The sequence below is a fragment of the Fundulus heteroclitus genome, chromosome 21 (assembly GCF_011125445.2).
Source record: "Fundulus heteroclitus isolate FHET01 chromosome 21, MU-UCD_Fhet_4.1, whole genome shotgun sequence".
Taxonomy (NCBI): Eukaryota; Metazoa; Chordata; class Actinopteri; order Cyprinodontiformes; family Fundulidae; genus Fundulus; species Fundulus heteroclitus.
In genome coordinates, this window is record NC_046381.1 from 41,568,299 (window position 1) to 41,593,384 (window position 25,086).

The 25,086-nt window shown below is 41.2% G+C and overlaps 1 protein-coding gene across 1 annotated transcript; it reads left to right on the forward strand.

Moving 5' to 3' along the window:
• Nucleotides 1-1,489: 1,489 nt before the first annotated feature.
• Nucleotides 1,490-22,378, forward strand: LOC105923726 (stonustoxin subunit alpha). The gene is made up of 4 exons (XM_036124971.1): nt 1,490-1,551; nt 12,395-12,490; nt 19,927-21,399; nt 21,701-22,378. Exons 2-4 carry the CDS (start codon nt 12,400-12,402, stop codon nt 22,261-22,263), a joined length of 2,127 nt encoding a protein of 708 aa, XP_035980864.1. The 5' UTR covers nt 1,490-1,551; nt 12,395-12,399; the 3' UTR covers nt 22,264-22,378.
• Nucleotides 22,379-25,086: the final 2,708 nt, after the last annotated feature.

The window sequence follows — 25,086 nt, forward strand, 5'->3', positions numbered from 1 at the left end:
CAAGTATTTAATCATTAACGCGTAATACAGCCCGTTGTCAACAAGTAAATGGCTCTATGGTCATTTTCAGATCTCCTACAAAAATACCATTTGCTTTGATTGTTGTAAATCACCTAAAGTCTGTCTGTTGGAAACAAAAAGCCGCCTTCCTGAGTCCATCCCTGAAAACAGAGGGCTGCTTTATTTATGGAAAAGATTTGTTGCCTGATGGACCCCATCAATAGATCAGAAACAGATCCCAAATATAAGAAAATTTAAATTGAATAAAGGTACGCTCAAAAATATTATAAGTGATGAAGAAAGAGACGTTTAACATTAAACACGTTTTTTCATTGTTGTTTTTGTCTTTCATTTTCATCATGTCTTTCTGGACGGGAAGATAAACGACGGTTCTGAGTGGAGTTAGATCTGAGCGGACCATCAGGGAGATCAATGATAAATTTTTATTTGGGTGCAGATTTTAATCCATCAACCTGTAATTAAAATGTGAACCTGGACAGGTCGCCAGGGTGCTTTACTATTTTATTCAGTATTATTTAAACAGTTGTGTGATTTTTCTGTTTTAACACTTCTCTGCCTCTTTTTAACAAAAGTAGTATTTGTTCTTCCATGTCTGGTCAGATAAAAATTAGACTGAGCTGACTGGACTGCTCTTCCAGGGTCCAGTCAGCCCCGCCCCCGAAAATTAACATAATCTCACTCTTAACTTTTGATAAAAGTTGAAAGGTATGATCATGATTGTAATCTGCTGAGTTCAGCATCTTGACAAACATCATGTTATCCTGTTGAAAAGTCATTTAATAGTAAATTAGACACAGATCTGTGGTTTTTGTATTTTTCTTCCTAGCATCTAACTGTAGTTCAGGTATTTTGGTGCTTTTATTGAAGATTAAAAAATTGAAGATTGAAGATTAAAAAATGGTGTTCCACAATTCTGTCCTGTCCTCTGCCACTAGGTGGTCCAAGTGCACTGGCTACGACAGACTTCCCTATTTCCTCCACTTATAAAGCTGCGATCTAATCCTGTTTACATGAAATAAACCTGCTCGTCAACAGGCTTAAGTTTGCGCACATGTTGCTATGACAGCAAGTCCAAGATGAGTTTCGAAGAACCAAACGATCCAAGATCACGCCAAATCATCAACAATCAAATCCTGCTAATTGAGTTAGCGACGTACGAAGAACGGACCCCGGTGATTGTTGTTCCCTGAAAGTTGTGCTTATTTCCCAGCAGCCTTTGCAGCTTCCTGTACAGACTCCTGGGAACTGTAGTTCAACTCTTCTAACGATATAACCGTTTGAAATAGAAAAACTGAAGTTTTTCATCTTTTGTTGTACTTTTCTTCTAGTCTGTTAAATCTACTTCAGCTGTCAGCTGTAAATATTTATTCCTACGAATCAAACTTTGACTCTAGACGCTTCTGTTAGACATAAAAACACAAGTCACCTGACCCACTGAGAAACAGAAAGTGAAACTTTGCTGAACTCCCTCAGATCAGACTCCATGTTGAGACAGCAGGACGGAAATCTTGTCTCCGCTGGTTAACAGAGGTAAGTTAAGCCTTTTTTCCTGCGGGTCTCTCCTGGGTTTCTGGAGCCTTTAGACTTTCTACAGCTGCTTCCAGCTGACAGCTCAGTCTGCTGCAGACTCTGAGCTGACTGGAAGCTTCCTCTGAGACCCTCCCTGATCCTGGATCAGACCCGGACTCTGGTCCAAACCTTTGGTTCTGTCCAAAAATCACCGGATTCTGGTCACCATGGTTCCAGAATGTTGCTCCACTCCAGGCCCGGAGTGTCTCACCCGGAGGACCGGGACCAGAACCGGGCTGATGAGATTTGGGCCGCAAGGGCCGTTCTCTCTCTCTTTTTTTTTTTTTTTTTTTTTTTTTTTGTTTAGTCCGCTATTCACGCTGTACCGTTATCCGCCTCTGCTGGCAGTTTTTTTTTCTGACGCACGCTGACGTAACACGTCATCGCTCTTGGTTTAATGGCGTGGAAAGAACAAGGGCGGCGTGGAGAAGGCTACAACCATAGACATATATAAAGAGTAGACCCCGCATCGACCGCTCTCGCCTATAGGCGCGGACGAGATTTAGGGGCGCCATCTTGGGGCGGTCGAGAACTCCACTCAGTGTAATGTGTTAACCAGGTGCAGAAGCAATTTAAGTCAACTATACTCGCTGATTATTAATTTTATTTAAAATTTTTATTTAAAGCTATAGCTATTATAACAAATGATTCAGTGCATTTAAATGTTCTTAGTGTGGTTAAATGTAATTGAATATTCTGACAGAATTTATGTATGCTGCAAAACACAGCCACTCATACACTTTAATAATTTTTTGTTATTACTATATACAAAAACACAGTTACAGTATACACAAGCATATATATATATATATATATATATATATATATATATATATATATATATATATATATATATATAATACTCCATAGTACATTGAAACCAAAGAACAAAACCTTTTTACAGGCCTAACATTTGTTTAACAAATAACAGTACTGTATAAACGTTTTATTTATTTATTTAATTTTTTTTTACAAAAAAACTACTGTGCTGTAAAATCATTTGATCATCAATACGAACTGAATGCTTATTGTGGAGATCAGCACCGCCCCACCGCGACCCGAGTCATTGTATTAGAACGGGAGAAAATGAAAAATGATTATGAAAACAAAAATACAAAGTACAGTAGGACAAATAGTGACTCACATGTATTTCACTGCTCTTCTGACTGAGCCGCTGCATCCTGACTCCGCTCTGTAGCATTTTTTTCTTCTAAAGCCCGCGGTGCAGGTGTGTTTTTTTCGGGAGAAGAACATAGTTATCGGTAGTTGTTGTTCTTCTGGGCAAAAAGAATCTTATAAACTGACATGCTGGTGAAGATTCTCATTTTTGGAATAAACCGACATGCCACCATCAATGCGGTACCGCGCACGTGACGTCACCGTCTCAAGAGCAACGCCCCTTTTGCCGCTTAGGTAGGGCATACAGGAGAGAACGCACGGATAACAGATATGACCGACTTTACAGCCGTTAAACTTTCCCAAGACGATGTCCCAGGCACACGGTTTACTGGTCGCACTGTAGAAGAACACACCAACCTTCAGCTCAAACGATGGCTTGAGGTTCGAGGGCTTAAAAAGACTGGAAAACTGGCCGAGTTGATGAACGGTAAGCTTTGTTTTTTTTTTCCTGCGCGGCGATCATGGCAGCGTCGGCCGTTTTTTTTTTTTTTGTTGTTGTTTGCAATCACCGTCCAGGAATGGGTATATGTTTAATGTTTGTCTCATTTGAAATGTTTTTGAGTAAGCTATCCTGGTAGCAGGCTATCATGTTAGCGCCTGCTACCATGATAGCCTATATGCTGTCATGGTAGCAGGCGCTTCATTATTAACATGTCGGCCACCAAAATACTCTTACCTTGACTTGATGTCGCTGGAATTGGGTCAGGATGTTCTTCGGTTGTGCCCTTTCCTCCGACAAAATGCTTGCTACATATGTACGTGAATTTGGTAACTTTTTCCGGGTTGAACTGTTGTGTAGGCCGACCGCCCCGGTGTTCCAAGCGCACACATTTCTCCTTGGCAGTCTTGAAGAAAACATCCTTCATATGTGGCCGATCAGCGTACCTCGAGTCGCTGTTGCACGTTCCATAGCAACAATGTTTAAAAACCATGGTCTTAGATTTGGAAAAAGCAGTCGTTTACCGAGTAAAACCTAGGCTAACGCACGTCTCTTACAGCGAAACAACGGCGGCATTCCGGAGTTTGCCCCACTGCGTACCACGTGATGTGACGTCATCGTGACGTTGTGTTTCTAAAAATAGCTTGCGCGCGGTACCGCATTATGTTTGAGAACTGGAACGGCTCATCAATGCAAGTCCATGAAGCAGCGAGACCGTGAAAGGGGAACCGCGATATAGCGAGGGTTCAATATATGAAGAGTTCATTTGCAAAAACAGATAACTCCGTTTTTAGCCAAATAAACAAAAATGTAAGTGTGTGTGCGCGCGTGCGTGTGTGTGTGAGAGAGGGGGGGTCCTTTTAATGAAGGTGTATTTTTGAGATGCCATTATGTTGTTATGTCGCTCTTACTTGATCAAATTCATCAGGTAGGTTAGTTTGACTGGTATCACTTTAACTAAATAATAAAAAGTATGTTTTTTTATGTATAAAAACGGAGTTATCTGTTTTTGCAATCTCTCTCTCTCTCTCTCTATCTATATATATATATATATATCTATATATATATATATATATATATATATATATATATATATATATATATATATATATATATATATATATATATCTATATATATATATATATATATATATATATTAGGGCTGGGCAAGTTAACGCGTTAATTTCGCGTTAACTCATTAGACTATTAACGGCGATATTTTCTTTAACGCGCGTTAACGCATGTTGGTCACATGCTTTTATTTTGTGAAGGTCTGTTGCTGCGGTGTAGGGGTTTGAATCAGAACAGTAGGTGGCGATAATGCGCCAATAACCTCGCTGTCAGCCCAGCCTCAGATTCAAAGAGGAAGAAAGGTGCTGGCCGGAAAAAAACACAGCTGACATGCGGAAGGCGGTGTTTCCCGCAGGTACCGCGAGCGAGCTTAGGCGAGGCGAGGCGGTGAGTTGGCGGCCGGAACAAGTTTTGTGCGGAGCGGAGCGGGGGGGTCTGCATCGACGCCGTCGGTGAAGTCGCTTCTCGTTTCAAAGTATCCATGTGTTTTTGCCTGTTTTTCCCTGCCATTCACTATATGCGCGCGAGAAAGCAACAACAAAAAACCGCGTGTCAACGTCAAATAAACGCAAGCATATCGAGTTAGCAAGCATTTCAGTTAAAAGTTCTTCCAGCATGGAATATGACAGAAACAAGTTAGTTGGAACCACTGCCAAGTTAAACTTTGGTATTGAACATAAAATGGTAATGCTGCTCCCTGCTGTTACCTCAGAAATGGCCTGTTTTTGGTAGATTTTTTCCCCATAAAGAGAATTCCCTGTCAGTGGCAATAAGCTTTAATTTATTATTATTGCTATTTTTTGTTTTACATGTTTAAGTTGAGCTTTACACTAAATATGTGTTACTGATAAGTGCTACAAATGTTACAACACTTTTGTTCATATGGCAGCAGAACATTAAAATAAAAGTGCTCTTTACACTACTTTTGAATTCATTCTTGGAGTTTGTAAATACAATGCGATTAATCGCGATTAATCGCGATTAATCAGTGCGATTAATCGCGATTAAATATTTTAATCGTTGCCCAGCCCTAATATATATATATTAGGGCTGGGCAACGATTAAAATATTTAATCGCGATTAATCGCCCTGATTAATCGCGATTAATCGCATTGTATTTACAAACTCCAAGAATGAATTCAAAAGTAGTGTAAAGAGCACTTTTATTTTAATGTTCTGCTGCCATATGAACAAAAGTGTTGTAACATTTGTAGCACTTATTTTATACTGGATATTTTCAACCCATCTATTGAATTTAGTGCACTAGTTGATCTTTTCTTCATAAGAGAACAAGCACTGCAGCCAAAATATGGCCTTTTTTGACCTGCTGTATATTAGCCAGTCCCTAAGCTTGATGTATCATGAAACTGTTGACCTTTTGGGTTTTGTGTTTTTTATTTTATTATTACAATTTAATAATAATAATAATAATAATGTTATGTTCAGTGTTTTTTCGCTAATCCACCTCTTATATATTTCAATCCTTATGTAATTTTGTCTGTGTTGTGTGCACCTGCCTGTTGCTTTAATCCTATAAATTTCCCCGTCGTGGGATAAAAAAAGGATTAGCTAATGTTATCTTATCTTAAATAACACTTTTTAATATATGTACTGGGTTCTTTCAAGGTCTTAATTACATGTTATGTGTGGGCTCCAGTAACATCCATCCATCCATCCATCCATCCATCCATCCATCCATCCATCCACTGATCTACCTGGATGTTCCCTGGAGGACTGAAACGCCTCAGTCAGAGACGTCTGTGGGTCTGTCGGGGCAGTGAGAGAAGTTTCGTCTCCTCTCTCCGTTTCTGGGGCTCGACGTTTTCATGTTTTTTCACGTGCTTAGATAAATTTGTTGTGTTTCCACTGAAATGAACCGGCTTTTTACAAAACATACAGCTTGATTTCATTTACGGTATTAAAGTAAAGCCGAACGGTGCTACTTCCTCTGTTCATGTTTTTTCGCTGCTGCGGTCTCTCTCAGCTGTTTGTGTATTAAGTTTGTGTGTGAGCTGAGTGCGCGGGCCAGGCTGAGCCTGCGTGCTGATTGGCTGGCGCCGCTGAGCCATGTACGAGAGGGGAGGGGGAGTGAGAGAGTGCTGCCGTGACAGCGCGCTGCAGTCAGCGCACCTGCTGACAGACACTGACTGAAAGCATGTGAGCAACGCGTTAATGCGCGATAAAATAAATATCGCCGTTAATAGTCTAATGAATTAACGCGAAATTAACGCGTTAACTTGCCCAGCCCTAATATATATATATATATATATATATATATATATATATATATATATATATATATATATATATATATATATATATATATATATATTTTTTTTTTTTTTTTTTTTTGTGTGTGTATGTGTTATGAATATAAGGATCAATGTGTTAAATCTAAACATTGTGGTCTTCATTATTTCCTAAAACCGTGTCAAATGTGAACCTTTAGGAACAGACTTTTGAGGTGAGTATTAAAGAGGTAAACTTAATAATATGAGAAAAAAAATAGGCCAATAAAGTAAAAATAAACAAACAAACACAAAAGTGATAATGTTATGATAAAAACATCATATTATGAGAATTAAGGGGGAACATTTCCAGAATAATCACAGTTTGCAGAATTATTTCACTTCTGGAGTAATAGGGCCAGGTTAGATTATTTTAAATATTTTTATTCTTTAGGAGAATAAATTCAGGAGAATGAAGCTAAAGGGATACGAAAATAAACTTGTAATATTACAAAAAAATACTACGAATACAAAGTATATTCAGAGATTAAAGTCCCTCTGATACTGTTTAAGTGACTGAGTAACTGCAGATTTGCCACATTTAAGATGGCGGACGCTCTGACGCATATATATATATATATATATATATATATATATATATATATATATATATATATATATATATATATATATATATATATATATAAATAATAAAACCCCAACTTTAATTTGGATTTTTTTCCCCCAAGATTTTTTCTGCATGGGGTTTAAAAGTGACCAAAAAAAAATCAAAATTGTTATATAACACTGACGCGGGACCTTTTCAAACTGTGAAAAAATACATCAATTTAGTTTTATCTATATTAAGAACAAGCATAGTGACAATTGGATAGTGGTTTTTTTTGTGGGATTTGTCGTGGCTCTAGTGGCTCACTTTTTTACCAGTAGGCTGACAGGACGGAGGGGGGGGGGGTTGGGGGGGGTTGGGGGGGCAAAGGACCACGGGTCAGATTTGAACCCGGGTCGAGGACTAAGGCCTCCGTACATGGATCGCGCTACCCGCTGCACCACCAGCGCACCCTGCAAAGGTTTCATGACATGAGTAGGAGTGGATCCAGTGCAATAACTGTGTCATCTGCATAAAAATGCTATTCTGCATCAGATACATTCTGTCCCAATTTATTTAGCGTTAGAGTTACGATAGATTCATGGTGCATTCAGACACACTTTGTAAAGGAAACCATCACCAGGAGTACTTTCTATGTTACATAAATGGTGGAAAGCTAATGGCAGCAGCAGCTTCATCTAGGAGAGAAACATTGAATCAGCTCTCTCTCTCTGAGCTTCAGCTAAAAGGAACGTTTTCTGCCTCTCAGACTAAATCTGACACTCAGCAGAGGGACCAGCAGAAAATCTTCCTCTAAAGGAGGTCTGGACCTGAAAGGTTTCAGAACCTTCAGAACCTTAACTGCTTTAACTGAAGGCTCTCTAACAGGAGCCGGCTCCAACATGTGAGCGGGCCGCTGTGTTCAGAACCAACACATCAGAACTTCAGAGGAAATGTTCCCTCCTTCAATCACTTTAAAAAGGTTTCACACTCAGTTTTAGCTTTATTTTCTAAATAAACCAGAACTTCTCCAGATGGTTCTGAGGAGGTCAGCCAGCAGCCATCAGGAGGTGCATGAATGAAATTCGGAATCCTACCTAATCTGGAAATACGGTGTGCTGTTGTATAAAAAGACCCTTTGCAGAGACCCTCTTCAGCCCTCTTCCTGTCAGTGTACTGTGAATAAAAACGAGCCACTAGAGCTGCAAAAAATTAAAAAACAAAAAACATTTTTTTAGCTTAATCTAAACCTTCTACCTGTATGTTAGAACCAATCCCAACCAAGTTGTTTAAGGACATATTCCCTTTGATCAGTGGCTCTATTTTAGACATGATTAATCTATCCTTGGTAAATGGATATGTACCACAGGCTTTTAAAGTAGCTGTTATTAAACCTTTACTTAAGAAACCATCTCTTGATCAAGATGAGTTAGTAAATTACAGACCTATATCTAATCTTATTTTCTTATTAAAAATATTGAGAAAGTAGTTGCTAATCAAATTTGTATACATTTACAAAGTAATGACCTACTTTTTTTCCAGTGTCCTGTCTAGCAATGTGGCAATAAGAATTGATGTCTTAATGCCAAATAGAGCTCGACAGATTTGACTTTAACAAGTGGAGCGATCAGCTTTCGCCATAGTGCTCCGCTTGATTTATGCATGTAAATAGTTTTATTGTGATTCCTGCAGGGAGAATTTCGAATTATGTGGACACTACAATGGGAAAGTAGGAGAGTAAAGGAAGAACAAGAAGAGAAAAAAAAAGAAAGAGAAGAGGTGAAAGAAAGAGGAGATAAAAGGAAAAAATTATAAAAACGTCTTCCGTCTGCTTCATCACCTGGAAAGAGATGTAAAAAGAACAGCACAACCAACGGACATAGTGTAACAGATACAATGAAAAAACACCTTGATACCATTGCTGAATTATATGTATTATTTAATCTGACATGTATAATGTGCTACCTGAGAGAAAAATAAGTAAATAAATAAATAACTAAATTATGGGCTTTTTGTATAGAAGTAAGTTAAACACTGAGTACCTGGAACCCAGCACCTGTGGGAGTTTGTGAGAGTGCACTTGTGTATGTGAAATTTATCCAGAAGAAAAATGCTCAATAGTGGTTGTGAAGAGCCAAAGGCCCGCCTTCCCCGAGCACCGAGGCAGGCGCCAGGGGACCCATAACCCCGGACCCCCAAAGGGGGGGATGGGCTCCGCACCTAGCGAATATTTGAGATGTTCTTGGGAGAGGTAGCGGTTCGGACCCAAACAAGGCTAATAAGAAAATAAAAAAATAAAAAGACAAGAAAAAACACAATGTCATTCACACCTTCCCAACCTAGTGCCCCGCTCACAACGCACAGGCTATTAAAAAAAAGACGGTGCCGTACACAGATTTGCACATAACACTCACATACAATAATCCCAAGTGGGGGGGGGGGGGGGGGGGGGGGAGCATTTGGGATTATTGACCTACTTGAGGAGTTTCAGTCAGGCTTCTGAGCTCATCATACAACTAAAACGTCTTTGGTGAAGGTCACTAATGACATTCTCATTGCCTCAGATAATGGACTTGTGTCTGTACTTGTCCTGTTAGATCTCAGTGCTGCATTTGATACAGTTGATCACAATATTCTCCTAAAAAGACCTGAACATACTGTAGGGATTAAGGGGAAAGCATTAAGCTGGTTTAAATCTTTTCTGACAGATTCCAGTTTGTTCATGTTAATAATAAATCTTCTTCAAACTCTAGGGTCACCTGTGGAGTACCACAGGGTTCAGTCCTTGGACCAATTCTATTTACTATATATATGCTTCCAATAGGCAAAATTATCAGACAGCATGGGATTAATTTCCACTGTTATGCTGATGACACTCAGCTATATTTATCCATAATTCCTGATAAATCACATCAATTACTTTGACTGCAGTCAGGTTTTGATGACAGCAAAAACTGAATGACTTCAAATTTCCTGTATTTAAGACAGAAGTTGTAATCTTTGGGCCAGAGTCCTCAAGAAATTAACTTCTTAATCAATCACTTAATCTGAATGGCACTAAATTGGCCTCTGGTAATAAAGTAAAAAATCTTGGTGTTATTTTTGACCAAGACATGTCATTTAAATCCCATATTAAACAGGTTTCCAGAGTTTCCTTTTTTCACCTCAGGAATATCGCCAAAATTAGAAACATCCTGTCCAGGAGTGATGCTGAAAAACTGGTCCATGCATTTGTTACTTCAAGGCTGGACTATTGTATTTCTTTACTATCACGAAGTCCACAAAATGCAGTTCAAAGTCTTCAGCTGATCCAAAATGCTGCGGCAAGAGTTCTGATGAAAATCAACAAGAGGGATCATATTTCTCCTATTTTAGCTTCCCTTAATTGGCTTCCTGTTAAATCAAGAATAGAATTTAAAATTCTTCTTCTAACGTCTAAAGCCCTTAATAATCAAGCTCCATCATATATCAGAGCTCTGATTACCCCGTATGTTCCTAACAGAGAACTTCGCTCTCAGACTGCAGGTCTGCTGGTGGTTCCTAGAGTCTCTAAAAGTAGAATGGGAGGCAGATCCTTTAGCTATCAGGCTCCTCTCCTGTGGAACCAACTCCCAGTTTTGGTCCGTGAGGCAGACACCCTGTCTACTTTTAAGACTAATGTTAAAACTTTCCTTTGTGACAAAACTTCTAGTCAGAGTGGCTCATGTTACCCTGAGCTACCTCTATAGTTATGCTGCTATAGGCTTAGGCTACTGGAGGACATCAGGGTCTATTTCTCTCAATCTACTGAGTTCTGCTGTTCTCCAATTTGCATTGATTTTTTTGTTATTTCAACTTTTTGAGGAAACTTTCTCACCAATCTGTATAATCTGCTCCAATCTGTGTAATCTGATTGAATTATTAAATTGAATATCAGAGCTGAAGCTGAAACAACTTGTCAAGCAAAAAAGACAAACCTCAGTTTCTGTTATTGCTGGATGGAGTCTCAGAACCACAAGTCTTTTTGAGCAGGACATTATCTGGACATCAGGGTAGCCATCAAGAGAAGGAAAATTTTTCAGATGAGCAACTCCTTCATTCAGAAATTAAAGACACCTTGCGGTTTCATCTGCGGTATGGGTCAGTCTGCTCCTCTATATTCAAAAAGCCTTTCATGAACATATTAGTAAGCAGCCTTAGATAGAGTGTGGAAGTTGGTTAAATTGTAATTTCTGATATGGTGCATGGTTCTAAGTGAAATTTCACCACTGCCTGATCTGTTGAGCACTGTCCGTAGACTAAAACAAGATGGTACGAGTCAAACTGAAACTCGTTTTGCTCTCAAAGTGCTTTCCACCATGGAAACACGAGGTTAATATTAATCCTCGCTTTGTCTCTTTCTTTATCTGACAACTTTATTTATTTTTTTGTGATAATAATAGGTTGGGGAATGTGTGGACTCTATCGCAGGTTACTTTGAATTGTGGCCCTGACTTTCAGAAGACTTAGTGAAAGTCTAGTCCAGTGGTTCCCAAACTTTTTGGGCCCAAGGCACACCAAAGTGCAAGATTCCCTCAAAGCTCACGCCCTGGTTGTTGGCAGTGTCTGCACTGGTAGTTATAAGTTTGTTCTGCACAAGAAAGCGCTCCATTTTGCGTCTTAGTTTTATGTTTTAAGGTTGTTTGGCAGCCTTTGATGTCTTGTGGGCTTATAATTTCAGCCTGTGCAACGGCGGGAACAGTGAAATATGGGGCTGTCTGAGGATCTTTTTTAAATAACTGCTTTAAGTATAGAGTTTGCATTATGAAATAAATGCATACATAGTACTAATATAGAAAATTAAAAATAATTATTTTTGTGTAGTTTTGTATTACCATAAGAATAATACAAATGTATGGTTGTTACAAAATCCCACAGCAGACCCGGACTTGCCTCACGGCGCACCTTTTGGGAACCAGTGGTCTTGTCAGCAGCCCATATATTAAGCTGATCTGAGGTTTAAGGTTTCTTGGTTATGTGTGGATGTGTGGTTTCGAGGCTTCCATTGGTCCCTTTCCTCAGCATACTGCCTCTGTCATTGATTTTCCTTATAAATGGGCATTCCAGCTGTTTTATATTCTTTGCTTTTGTATTTTTGTCTGGTTTTAGCAGCCTTTTTTCTCATCACATTTTCTAGGCCCCAAACATCTGACCTTATTTCTAAGTAAGCAATTAGTGGAGTTAAGTTACCTGAGTATGCGTCTAACTTGGAGGCTTTGCCATAATCAATAAAATAAATGTAACTGTTTTTATTTATACAGGTAAAATGGCATCAGGTATGATTGAAAGGGCTGCTCTCGGTCGACCCTTTAACTTGGGGATGCTCTACGATGCTCGTAAAGATCAGCTCATCCTAGGTAAGATCAGATATGGTTTAGTACATGTACTATAATGCCTTTTCCTGAAGCTGTACCGTGTGGGTTTTGACCCAAGTATTATCTTAATTTGAGTTAAACCAGGGGTTTTCAAATTTATTGAAAGTGAGCCTCACCTTGGAATATGTAAAGATAACCACGAGCAAATTCTCACGACAAGACAAACTGAACTAAACAGACGCTAATGTCAAACTGAACTCACATCAACAGCAGATGTCAACTGAAGTCATCCATCCATTTTCTGACCAGCTTAATCCTTCATGGGGTCGCGGGGGTTGCTGGTACCTATGTCCAGCCTTTACTGGGCGAGAAACTGAAATCCTAATAACCTGAATTTAACAGACATCAACACATTCCATATTCCGATTTACTTTTTAGGCTAATTATACACAATTTAAACCTATTGCTATATTAACAACCAAGCATTTTATTAGATGTTATCTCTGATGTAATTCTGATGTTTGGCACTTTGTTTTACCCCGTATTAAAGTGCTCTTAAAATAATGATGACTGATGATGATTATGATCATAATTAACTTTTCAATCACCTCCCAGAAGATGGAAAGAAAAGAGACAAAAATATTTTTCACACCTCACTTAGTAACTCTTAGTAACTCAAATATTTTAGACTAAATATGTTTGGTTAAAATAATAAACTTTTTATTTGTTTTTCTATTTTTTCTTCAAACTCACCGTTATGTTTAATGATTTCGGCCAAAGGACGCAGCATTTTTTATTTAATCCATCTAAATGCAGTATTTGCAAGCCATTCTCTGATTGGCTGGTGGAGTGGACAGTTTTTGAAGTCGCGAGCGCAGAGACAGAGTCGAGCGATCCCACAGCTGGTGTTGAACGTTGAATGAGCAGGTCGAGAGCAGAGATGTAACTGAGCGTGAGGACGGTGGGTTGAAAGGAGTTTTTCAGAGTTGAGAGCGCACCAAACCCGGTTTTGAGCGTTGAGAGTTGTCTCACTGCGAGCTCGGACTGGTTCCTGCGTTCTTAAACAGAAGGCACAAATATAGCTACATAGTTTCACAGAGTTTTTAAAGGAGAAGTCCGGTCAAAATCAGAATTGAAACTGCTGAAAGTACTTTAAATATAAAATTATAAGCTTTTTTTTAATTAAGAGTAATTTTCATTTGAAGGTCCTTTTATGTGGGCAGCCATCTTGGTGAAGAACAGTACTTCCTCCTCCCAGTTTGTGACGTCAGGTCGCGCTATCGGCTGTAGAGCAAGTCCCAATGCCCTATCTGTCCCCTTGTAAGTAAATATCCGTTTTCATGCCAAAATATTTGTTTTAACCTCTTAAACAAAGATAGACATGGTATTAAGCGTTTCAATTTAAAGTAATACTAATTTTACATTTTACAGACATAAAAAGACAACAAATAAGGATTAAAGTACGGTTTATGGGTTGGGTTCTACGGAGCCCTCTAGGGCAGGGGTTTTCAAATTCATTGAATCTGAGCCTCCCCTTGTAAAGATAACCACGCCCCCCCTCCCCCCAACCACAAACCTACCACACACAGGTTCCTGCAGTAAATGCATCTTTCTTTTGTGTTCTAGAATGCTGTGTTTCAAAAATAACTGATAGCCCAACACATGTTTTTTTATTGTATTTCTTTTAACAAAGTACATTCATAAAAAAGGCCTATTCATAAAATATCCATCCAAATATTTCCATCTTACATGCTACTTTTACTGAAACATCACGGACAGATGTTTTTAGTTTTAAAATTGAGCTGTCATTAGATCAAATTCATAACAATTGTTTTCAACAGCAGACAAACTGAACTAAACAGATGCCAATGTCAAACTGAACTCACGTCAACAGGAGACGTCAACTGAACTAATAATAAAAAAGATAACCTGAATTTAACAGACGTCAACATATTCCATATTCGTCAACATATTCCATATTCCAATCTATTTTTATTTATCTTTTTAGGCTAATTATACACAATTTAGACCTAGTGCTATTTTATTAGTTGTTATCTCTTATCTGATGTATTTCTGATGTTTGGCACTTTGTTTTACCTCGTGTTAAAGTGCTCTTTAAATAATGATGACATTCATGATGCATCACCTCCCAGAAGCTGGAAAGTCTAAATACTTTGGCCTAAATATTTTAGGCTAAAATATTACACTTTTTATTTGTTTTTATTCAATCCCTCGGTGATGTTTAGTAATTTCTGCCATAGGCTGCAGCATTTTGATTTAATTCATCTGAATGCAGTATTTGCAAGCCATACTCTGATTGGATGGGAAAAAAAAGCAGAGATGGAACTCACGGCGAGGACAGTGGGTTGAGAAGAGTTTTTCAGACCGTGCCAGACCGTTTTTTAGTGTTGAGAGTTGCTTCACTGCGCGCTTGGATTGGTTCCTTCACGCTCAAACAGAAGGCACGAATATCGCTACTAGTTTCACAGAGTTGAGCGGCAGCGCTGTCTTCTTCTCTGTCTTCTTTGTTTTCTCGCGCCTCCCCTGTGACTCTTTGGCGCCCCCAGGGGAGGCGCGCCTCACCTATTTAAAAACCCCTGCTCTAGGGGACATGGGGAATTTTTTTTTTTGCGTTACCTCGCAATACTTTTGCGTTACCTCGCAAAAGTTTTTGCGTTCCCTCGCAAAGGTTTTTGCGTTCCCTCGAGGTATGGCAGATTTATTTGTTGTGGTCTCTTGTCATTCACACATAACAATAAACCGTGAGAGCCGACGTGAGTTTTGAAACTGAAAAGCTTTGTCTTAAGCGGAAGATCAAACGTGCATCCACACACCACAGCGTTCATAGACCAGTGTGATGCATTCGCGAGCGTCAGAAAGCTATGGTGCATTCAGGAGCATGGGACATTTCAAACTTACAAGGAAAGAGGCATAAAACGGAACAGAACTCAACTCATACAATAATCTATTTATCCAGAAACAGTGTGGGCTTTCTTACAACACTGAATGCTCTATAATTGTATTTCTGTTATTTTTTGATTATGCACATCTGCCAGCTTTTTATTCTGAAAAATCTAATGTCCCATGCTCCTGAATGCATTCGCGAGCGTCAGAAAGCTATGGTGGCAGGCATGTACTTTTCGGAAACATGAACTTTGCGAGGGAACGCAAAAACTTTTGCGAGGGAACCCAAAAGTATTGCGAGGTAACGCAAAAAGAAAAAAAATCCCCATATTCCCTAGAGGGCTCTTTAGGGTCCTGCAATGTTATAATAGGATAAAACTCATCTTTAGATCCAATCTCTGCTAAAAATGGTGATCTACACCTCCTAATCTACTTTCAGCAGTTATCATCAGTTATTGCAACCGTAAACTGCAAAAAATACGGGCAGAGCGGCTCTATCTGAGTTTACTCTGCTCCTGTCATGAGCTGCAGTGTGTTATGAGGTGGATGGATATTTCAGCGTCACTTAGTGTGGAGCCCAAACAATTGACTTCACTTTCAGAAACAAGCCCAAAAACTGCAACCTGCAATTCATGAAATTTACAAGCGACTTTAGAAAAAACAAGACCAAAGTCGCATAAAATAAGTGGGCTTCGCAGGAGTGAGCATTCTTTCCAAGTTCGTCGTATCACTCCGCTGCTCTGGTCGGGTAAACGAATGTTCCGGCAAATTCTACATTATAAAAAAGAAAAACCTACCAAAAAGTCTCGCTCTCATGTCATCTTGAAGACGTTTTTCTTCTAAACGTTGGCTACAGACGACGTGTTTTCTCTCTGGCCGAGAAGCACGATGGCAAATCCTCTCTCTTCAAGTAGGCAATCCAGAAAAAGAACCCGGTGGATCATGATTTGGAAAGGTGAAAAAACAGTTTTTTCCACTTTTACCCAAAGTATTGGAACATCCAACTGCCATGCACGTGAGCATTGTTGCTTTAACAATAGCTCTCCCGAATTTCAATGGTGAAGTCCTCTGGAAATCCAAAATAATTGTTGTTTATCGCAGCTGTGTACAACAGTTCCTATTAATTTAGCTTGGAGACATCACAGGATGTGATGTCAGGTGGCAATTAATGCCCAAATATGCGCAATAATGGCCACAGTGATCGAGACGACAATTTATGCTTTTATTTACTTATTGATTAATGCTAAATTCATTAAATCACCACGGACATATTAGTTTTAGGTATAGCTAATGATCCACTGATTTTTCCTTGTTGACCAGACTTCTCCTTTAAAAAAATAAATATTTTTTGCGGCTTGCTTTTATTGAAAGTAGACTGACAGGAAGGGGGGGGAGAGACATGCGGGTCGGACCACAGGTCAGATTGGAACCCGGGTCGACCGCATCGTGGACTAAAGGCCTCCAAACATGGGTCGCGCTACCCGCTACGCCACGAGCGCGCCCAAAATTTCACAGAGTTGAGCGGCAGCGCATTTTTCATGCAAATGTTTTGCATCAATCCCTGTGTTTCCTGGAATAGATAAAACATCTCCATCCTGAATAGTACGATGGCTCAACTTGAACAAAATATCTTGAAAAGATGAACCTGGCACCTTCAGGCATCTGACAATTGTACCCAAGGCAAGGCAGGGCACATTTATTTGTATGACACATTAGTTATAGGTTGGCTCACCTTTTTTTGTCTTTCCCAAGATGTTATGCAAAAAAGTGTAGCGTTAAACCACAAGTGTGTCAGGATTTGGGTTTTGTTTTGGCTGTTTGTTAATTTTGATTTATTAGTTAACTCTCCGGCCTTTTAAATCGGTTTTGGGTTCTTTCTTGTTTGGTTTCTATTATAGCTTGTGTTTTGTTTAGGTTGTTTTGGTTTATGGAGTAGTTTGTTATTAAGTCACTTGGCCTGCTCAGATCACTTCTTTGTATCCAGCCTTTAATCAGTCACTCAGTTCACCTGCCAGCTATCTGCCAGCTCACCTCTTAGTCAACACCCTGTCACTCCTCTTCTCCAGTCTCCATCCAATCAGTGTCAGTTTTCTTCCAGTCACTTCCCTGTTCCTGACAAACTCCACCCATGTCAGTAATTAGTCTTCACTCCTGTTCACCTGCTCACCCCCCTATATAGTCCTGTCACAAACCTCTGCAATCTGCCAGATCAATTTGAGCCACTTGGTGAGTCTTATCCAGCGTTGTATTTCTGATAGCCCTGTTTGATATCGACCCGATTGCCTTTTTGATTCTGAGCCAGCCTGATCCCTGAACCTGATTTTCCTGCCCTGTATGATTGCTTACCTGTTTCTCTGACCTGGACCTGCCTTGGGATTTTGAGTTCTGCCTTAGCCTTGTCTGTACTTCTGCCTTTTTGGATTGCCATTTTGTGTACCGGATTTTGGACTGCCTTTTTGACCACTGTGCATTGCCTGTCCCAGATTATCATTAAATCCTGTTTTTGCTTGAAACCTATCTTGTCTGGTTGAATACTGGGTCCATCTGTCTCTGGTTCGTGACAAAGTGGGCCTTCATTTAATGTAAATATTGCTTTGACAGACATGCCATCATTATTATATGAGCCTTGCTAAATTTGTATAATGGCATGTTGTAAAATAATGCATGTAAACAGGGTAAAATAAAAAAACATCTCTCAATATTTGGCTCGCGAGCAGGCTTATTTCATGTAAGCAGGATTAGATCGCGGCTTTATACACGGAGGAGATAGGGAAGTCTGTCATAGCCTCGTCATGTCAATTTTTATGACTGCAACGTGTTTCAGAAGGTGCAAGAATCATTCGCCGAGCTTTTCGAATTAATCGCGTATTGGGCAATAGACAGGATCCTTTAGCGCAGCGCAACAGTTTAATTGTAGAGAGATTTTTTTTGGTGGCTGTTATAAACAGACAAACACTTCATTTAACAGTGGCTTTTAAAGAGGAAAAAGTGGTGTTAGAGCCATAAATAGAAAATATTGAAGTTATTTATATGATGGTTTGCTTTTTATTTTTATCATATTCAGTAAGAATATTTGTTCTGGCCATTTTATTGTGAAGTTTAGTTTACTTTGAAAGGCTTGCTTCCTGTCGAGCCGTATATTGTATTAGAAAAAACTATGGACGGATTATCTAGACACGGAGCAATACAGTTTTACCGTGTAAACTGTGGATGACTTGGAAAAGGAAGATTTTAATTTTTTATAGATAAAGAATTTATTGTTAAAATTCCCAGTTTGCACGTGTCCTTTACTTCCAGCATCTAAGGAATGACACTGAAATTTGGATCTCTTGACATAACAAGTGGCTTTTTAAAATAAAGTATAATAATTAAAGGCAACCATTTTGTAGAATATTCTTGTATTTCACTTTTACTTGTCCCCATATTCTAAAGGGTCCCATGGAGGCTCTGATATAAAAGAACTAAGTAAATATGAGATTATTGAAATGCAAAAATTCATACTGTAGAAAGTGATAGAAACATCTAACATGGACCGTATTTATGCATTAATTTGTCTGCTGCTTTTTGCCAGCCCTCTCTCCTGGCTTTAACAGATTTTGAGATGTTCCCTGTCGTTTTAATTAATGACTCAAATTCGGCACAACATTCCATTAAAAGCTCGTGTTCTGCTTGGGAGAAAAACTGTGGGCGTTCTTTGGCCATGCTGAACAGCCAATAGCAGCGCTGCTGATCATTGTTTCTACTATCGATACATTTCCCCTTTTAAACAAACGCATGAACATGCAGTTATCTCAGATTACTCAATCCAGCCATACTAATCATAAACAACAGGTGTGTTCGAGGAACCCAATTAGCCGAATCATGATTAGCCGGATGAAATCATCTTGGATGTGTCATTTGATCTCGGATGTTTTAAGCAACGTACGAAGAACGGACCCCTGGTCATACAGGGCAATTCTTGTAATCAGTGTCAGACAAGCAGGAGGTTGAAGCCTAGAAATCCAAGGTGGTAGGTGAGGAAGCAGGTTTAGGCATTGGAATTAGACAAGGGAGGAAAAAGGCAGGTTAGAAATATGTCAAACTTGACGCAAACAGAGAAATGGCCTGAAAGTGTTACCACTGGGATTAGACAAACAATCTGATGCAGTGCAGGTGGAGGATCCGTCCTTATATGGCAGCAGCTGGTGATCATGGTGATGATGCTAGGTGTGAAGGTCACAGCAGGTGTGATAGAGATGTTCTTGTCTTAGGAAGTGTAAATGTGCTAGTGTCTTAAAAATATAATTATTTATATTTTAACGACTGTCTTCGAAATACAAAAGTGTATTATATCATCCCTGTAGAAATGCAGTAAAAGCACTTTAGTATCAAACAATAGTTTTGAGATGTTGAAACAAAACAGGTCTCTTTAAACTGAGCACCTAATGTTAATGTGTCAAATTCCTACTTTATTTCAGTGACATAATATTTCCAGGTAGATAAACTATTAAACATTGGAAAAAAAAATGTTTAAACTGTTTCTAACACACATAAATCTTTTGATATAATCTAATTTGTGAGTTCATGTTTTAAAGGTACCACACTCTGGGATGACAAAACTCTCCAAAAGATGACTGAAGAGAACTCCCAGCATGGCAGTGAGTTTAGAATCAGCGCTTCTGATTCCTTGGAGGAGAAGTTCTCTCTGCTGGACGTCAGTGACTCTCTGCAGGCCAGCTTCCTGGGTGGTTTGATTGAAGTTGGGGGATCTGCAAAGTATCTAAATGATCAGAAGAAATCCAAAAATCAAACCAGAGTCACATTTCAGTACAAAGCTACCACCATTTTTAAACGGCTAAACATTTCTACTGAGGAAATGAATAAAACGCAGCAGATAGGTGTTATTGTGAAGAGCTGTGCCACACACATTGTCACCGGCATCTCTTATGGTGCGTTTGCTTTCTTTGTGCTGGACAGTGAGAAGTTGGACGCGAGCAGTGCTCAAGACATTAAAGGCAACATTCAAGCTGTGATAAATAAGATTTCCAGTTTAAGTGCAAGTGGGGAAGCTGACCTAAAACTGTCTGATACAGAAAAGGCGGTGACAGAAAAATTCACCTGGAAGTTTTACGGAGACGTGATTCCTGAAAGCAACCCTGTGACGTTTGAAGAAGCAGTGAAAACGTACAGAAAAGTTCCAGAACTTCTTGGAAAGAACAAAGAAAACACTGTTCCAGTAAAGGTCTGGATGATGCCGCTGAAGAACTTTGATCCGTCAGCAGCTGAGATGACGACTGACCTCAGCCCTGGTCTTGTGAGAAAGGTTCAAAAAGCTCGGGAAGATTTTCACAAACTCAACATGAGATGCAACGATTGTCTTGAAGGCAGCGTTGGGTTCCCAAAGATCAAAGAAAGGTTGGAGAGTTTCCAACAACAGTGTAAAATCTATGAAGGGAAACTTCTGGATGTGATTGCAAAAAAGATTCCGTTTATCAGGGCAGGAGAAGAAGATGAGAAGGAGTTGTTGAAGATCCTGGTTGACAGTGAAAAGTCTCCTTTTAGTAGTGAGAAACTAATGAAGTGGATGATAAATATTGAGAGAGAAGTCAGTGTAATCACTTTGTGTTTAAAGGAAATGAAGGGAGCAAAGATAGTCCAAAGTGAGGCAGAGTTGGTGGAGGAGTTTCTTAATCCTGAAGTCCAGGATGTCCTCAGCTTTGTTTTTACTTCTCTGGAAACTACAGATCCTTATCTTGATAAAATGAAGGACTACCTGGATTCTCAGGCTATGAAGGCTACTGAGGACGTGGATCAATCCACAAATGAACTACCACCTTTCCCACAAGTAGATTTACTTAAAATGACAAGAAAAGCTGAAGAATTTGGTAGATTTATTAAAAGGTTTAAGAACAAGAAGTGCAGATTCCTTGTAGCGGCCATAAAAAATAAGCAACACCAAGGAGCAACCATCTACCACTACAGGAATAGGAGGCTGCTCACGGAAAACTTCTCAAAACCGGATGTCTGTGATGTGGAAAAGGCAACAGATAGAAGAGATCTGATTTGGTGTAAGTATGTAATTATGTGCTCATTTTTGCAGTGTTCCATTAGTAGAATTATAACTGGCAAGATAAACAGGAATATGAAGATCATATTATCAGTGCAGTGAATGTAAAATTATATTAATATTTTTTATATTATTGTGTGTTAAATGGGATACCACTGTGCACAGAAACCTCTCTGGTTGTATGGCACGTTAACACTTCCAGGTTGGACTCTGTTTTCCAACATTTGCTTGGTTAAATGCTGGTCTGCAGGGAGTGGGGGTCAGAATGATCAAACTTTCCCTTCTCTCTTTCTGTCCTCCAGATGCTTGTGATCTGACCTTTGATCCAGACACAATAAATGGACATCTTACTCTTTCTCAAGGAAACAAGAAGTTGACGCATGGATATCCACAGTCCTATCCTCATCACCCTGAGAGATTTGATGCTTTACCTCAGGTTCTGTGTAAGGAGTCACTGACTGGACGGCATTACTGGGAGGTGGAGCTGAGCACCGATGAAGGCAGAGATGCTGCTGCTGCTGTGTGTTACAAGGGAATACAGAGAAAGTCGAACACGGGATGGGCTGGGATTGGATGGAATACCATAAGCTGGTCATTGGGCCACAAGTGGGAACCCCAACCGATTTTCTATGCTGAGCATAACTCAAACAACCGACCAGATAATGCAATTTGTTACCCTCTACCGCACACTGGCTGCGCACGCCTAGGAATTTTTCTGGACTGGCCTGCAGGCACTTTGTCCTACTACATAGTCGCAGGGGAAAGACTGAGTCACATTCACACTTTCCACACCAGATTCTCAGAGCCTGTGTACCCATGTTTCAAGATCTGGCCTAAAAACAGTTACATCCTCCTGTGTTTCTAAACGTTAAGTTAGAAGATTCAACCCAGATGTTCATAATAAGGGAATATTTTTGGAAAGGTATTTTTTTGGCAATTGAATGAGATAACAAATCAGTTTATTACAAAACAGACTGAAATACAAAACAGACGGGAATACTTTCATGTGCTCCACTTAGTTACATTTAGGGTCACAGTGAGTTGTCTCTCTGGTTAACAACTGCATGTCATAAATTTACACAAGGGGGGTTGCGAAGGTCCTGGGGAGACAGGTTTATTACACTGGTATGCACAAGCGGCCTCTCTGGTAAGCACGGATGTGTCCTGAGTGAGACATTCTGTTTTTATTTATTTATTTTTTTTATTTTTTATTTTTTCCAGTGTCCTGTCTAGCAATATGGCAATAGGAATTGATGTCTCAATGCCAGATAGAGCTCGACAGATTTTGCTTTTACAAGTGGAGCAAACAGCTTCGCCATAGTGCTCCACTTGATTTATGCTTGTAAATAGCTTTATTATGATTCCTGCAAGGAGAATTTCAAATTATATGGACATGACAATGGGAGAGTAAAGGAAGAACAAAAAGTGAAAGAAAAGAAAAAAAAGAGTAGAGGTGAAAGAAAGAGGAGATAAAAGGGAGAGAATGATAAAACCTTCTTTGTCTGCTCCATCACCTGGAAAGAGACACAAAAAGAACAGCACAACCAACAGACATAAAGCAACAGATACACTCAAATAATACCTAGATGCCATTGCTAAATCATATATATTATTATGTAAGCTGACATGTGTAATGTGATATTTGAAAAAAAGAAAGTGAAAAAACATAAATAAATTAATAAATAAATTATAAGATTACTGTATATAAGTGAACACTTAATACCTGGGACCCAGCACCTGTGGGAGATGTGAAAGTGCACTAGTTTAGGTGAAGATTATCCAGAAATAGCTTGATAGTGATTGTGGAGAACCGAAGACCAGCCTTCCCCGAGCACAGAGGCAGGCGTCAGGGGACCCGTAACCCCGGACTCCCAAAGGGGTCCCTAAAGCAGGTCGCCCAGGAGGGGCCGACACAGGATATCTGCAACCCCCCCCCCCAAGGAAGGAGCAGAGACGACCCCGAGGAAATCCCCCAGCCACCGCAATGCCGACGCCCTCAAGAGCCGCGGAGACGAGCCCGTGAGCTCCGCCGGCAGCTAGCCCCGCTGAAGTGGTCCCGGCCATGGGCCCTGAGGGCCAGAGGCCCCAGGGGCGCCCCGCCCCCGCGACGAGGGCCCCGGCCGCCCCCCGGGGGGCCAGGCCCCGCGAAGAGGCCGCCGGGAGTGGGCCGGCGCACGCCCAGGAACCCGCCCCAAACCCGAAGCCAACCAATGCGCCAGGGGGCCAAGGCGCCCGCCAACGAAGTGGAGGAGGGCAGGACGTGGGGGGATGGGCTCCGCACCTAGCGGAGACTTGAGATGTTCTTGGGAGAGGGAGCGGACCACACCCGTACCTGGGAAAAAAAAAAAAAAAAAAAAAAAACAAACAAACTCATTCACCCCATCCCTCCCTTGTGCCCCACTCACCACACACAGAGAAAAAAATAAAAAAATAAATAAAAAAAAAGACGCTGTACACACATTCCCACATAACACTCACATCCAACACTGACCAAAGGGGGGGGGGGGGTCACCCCAAATCGACTATACGACTGCTTGTGCCCGACCCCCGGCCCCAGACCAGACGCCCCCCGGACCGGGCCCCCCCAAGAGGGCGGACCAACACGACCCGCACGAGCCACCCGGCCAGAGCCCCCCCCTCCCCCTAAATACCTAATAAACCCCCTCCCTCCCCCCACCTTACCCTTGCCATCCCTGCCCCCCGCCCCCTGGGGGGAGCAGAGGCATCAGCCCCAGACCTGGCAAGCCGCTGACTGCACACCGCAGCCCCCCGCCAAGACCCCGGACACAGTGGCCCGCACCTCCTCCAGGCCCCAGACTCCTTGCCGCCATCGGAGAACGGGGGTGTGCAGAAGACCCCGACCCTCCCTACGCCTGCTCAAATGTTGTGTTGTTGCATGTTGCTCTCAAGTGCGTTTAAAAACTGGGAGCGCCGAAGGGGATGCACGGCACAGCCCACCCCCCTTCCGGAAGGTAGCTGTTGCCAGCGCACCCCCTCCGTGTGACTGCCCAGAACCCTCAATGTCTAAGTGGGAGAGGAGGTGAAGGGAGCCGTCCGAGGTGAGGCCCACACAACATAAGCTCCCCCCCCCAGACGCCTTCCCTCCACCCCCCCCCCTACCATGGCCTATATGAGTGTGCGATGTGAAAAATGTTTGAAGTGAAAGTGTCTAAGATGCATGATAAAATTGGGGAGAGGGGCGTCACCAGAAAGTGGCAACCTCCAGTAACGCCCCCTCCCTCATGACCTACATGTCTGGCGGCGTGATGGAGCAGGCAGAGGGAGGAGTCCGGGGATGGGGAGCAAATGACTGGGAAGCCAACCCAGGGAGCCAGCTCCCCTACTGACTCCAATAGGCACCCCCGCTCCCCGAAAGCCCCACCCAGAGAAGGGGGCCTCGCCAGCGGCACCACCGTAGCCCGGGGGCCAGGGAGAGGCCGCAGGGCCCGCCAGCCAACCACCCACCAGGACCAACACCTCAACCCCCCCCAGCCCACCCACCAAGCCTACTTAAACTAAATAAATAAATAAATAAATCACTGGCCAGCCGGCCCGCACGAGCCATCCCAAACCCCACCCCCCAGGTGAAACCCGCACCGGAAGACGACACGGACCAGGACCGGGACAGGGGGCCGGACACAAGCCCACCAGAACGTCAACCCCCCCCCCCCCCCAACAACCCCCCCCA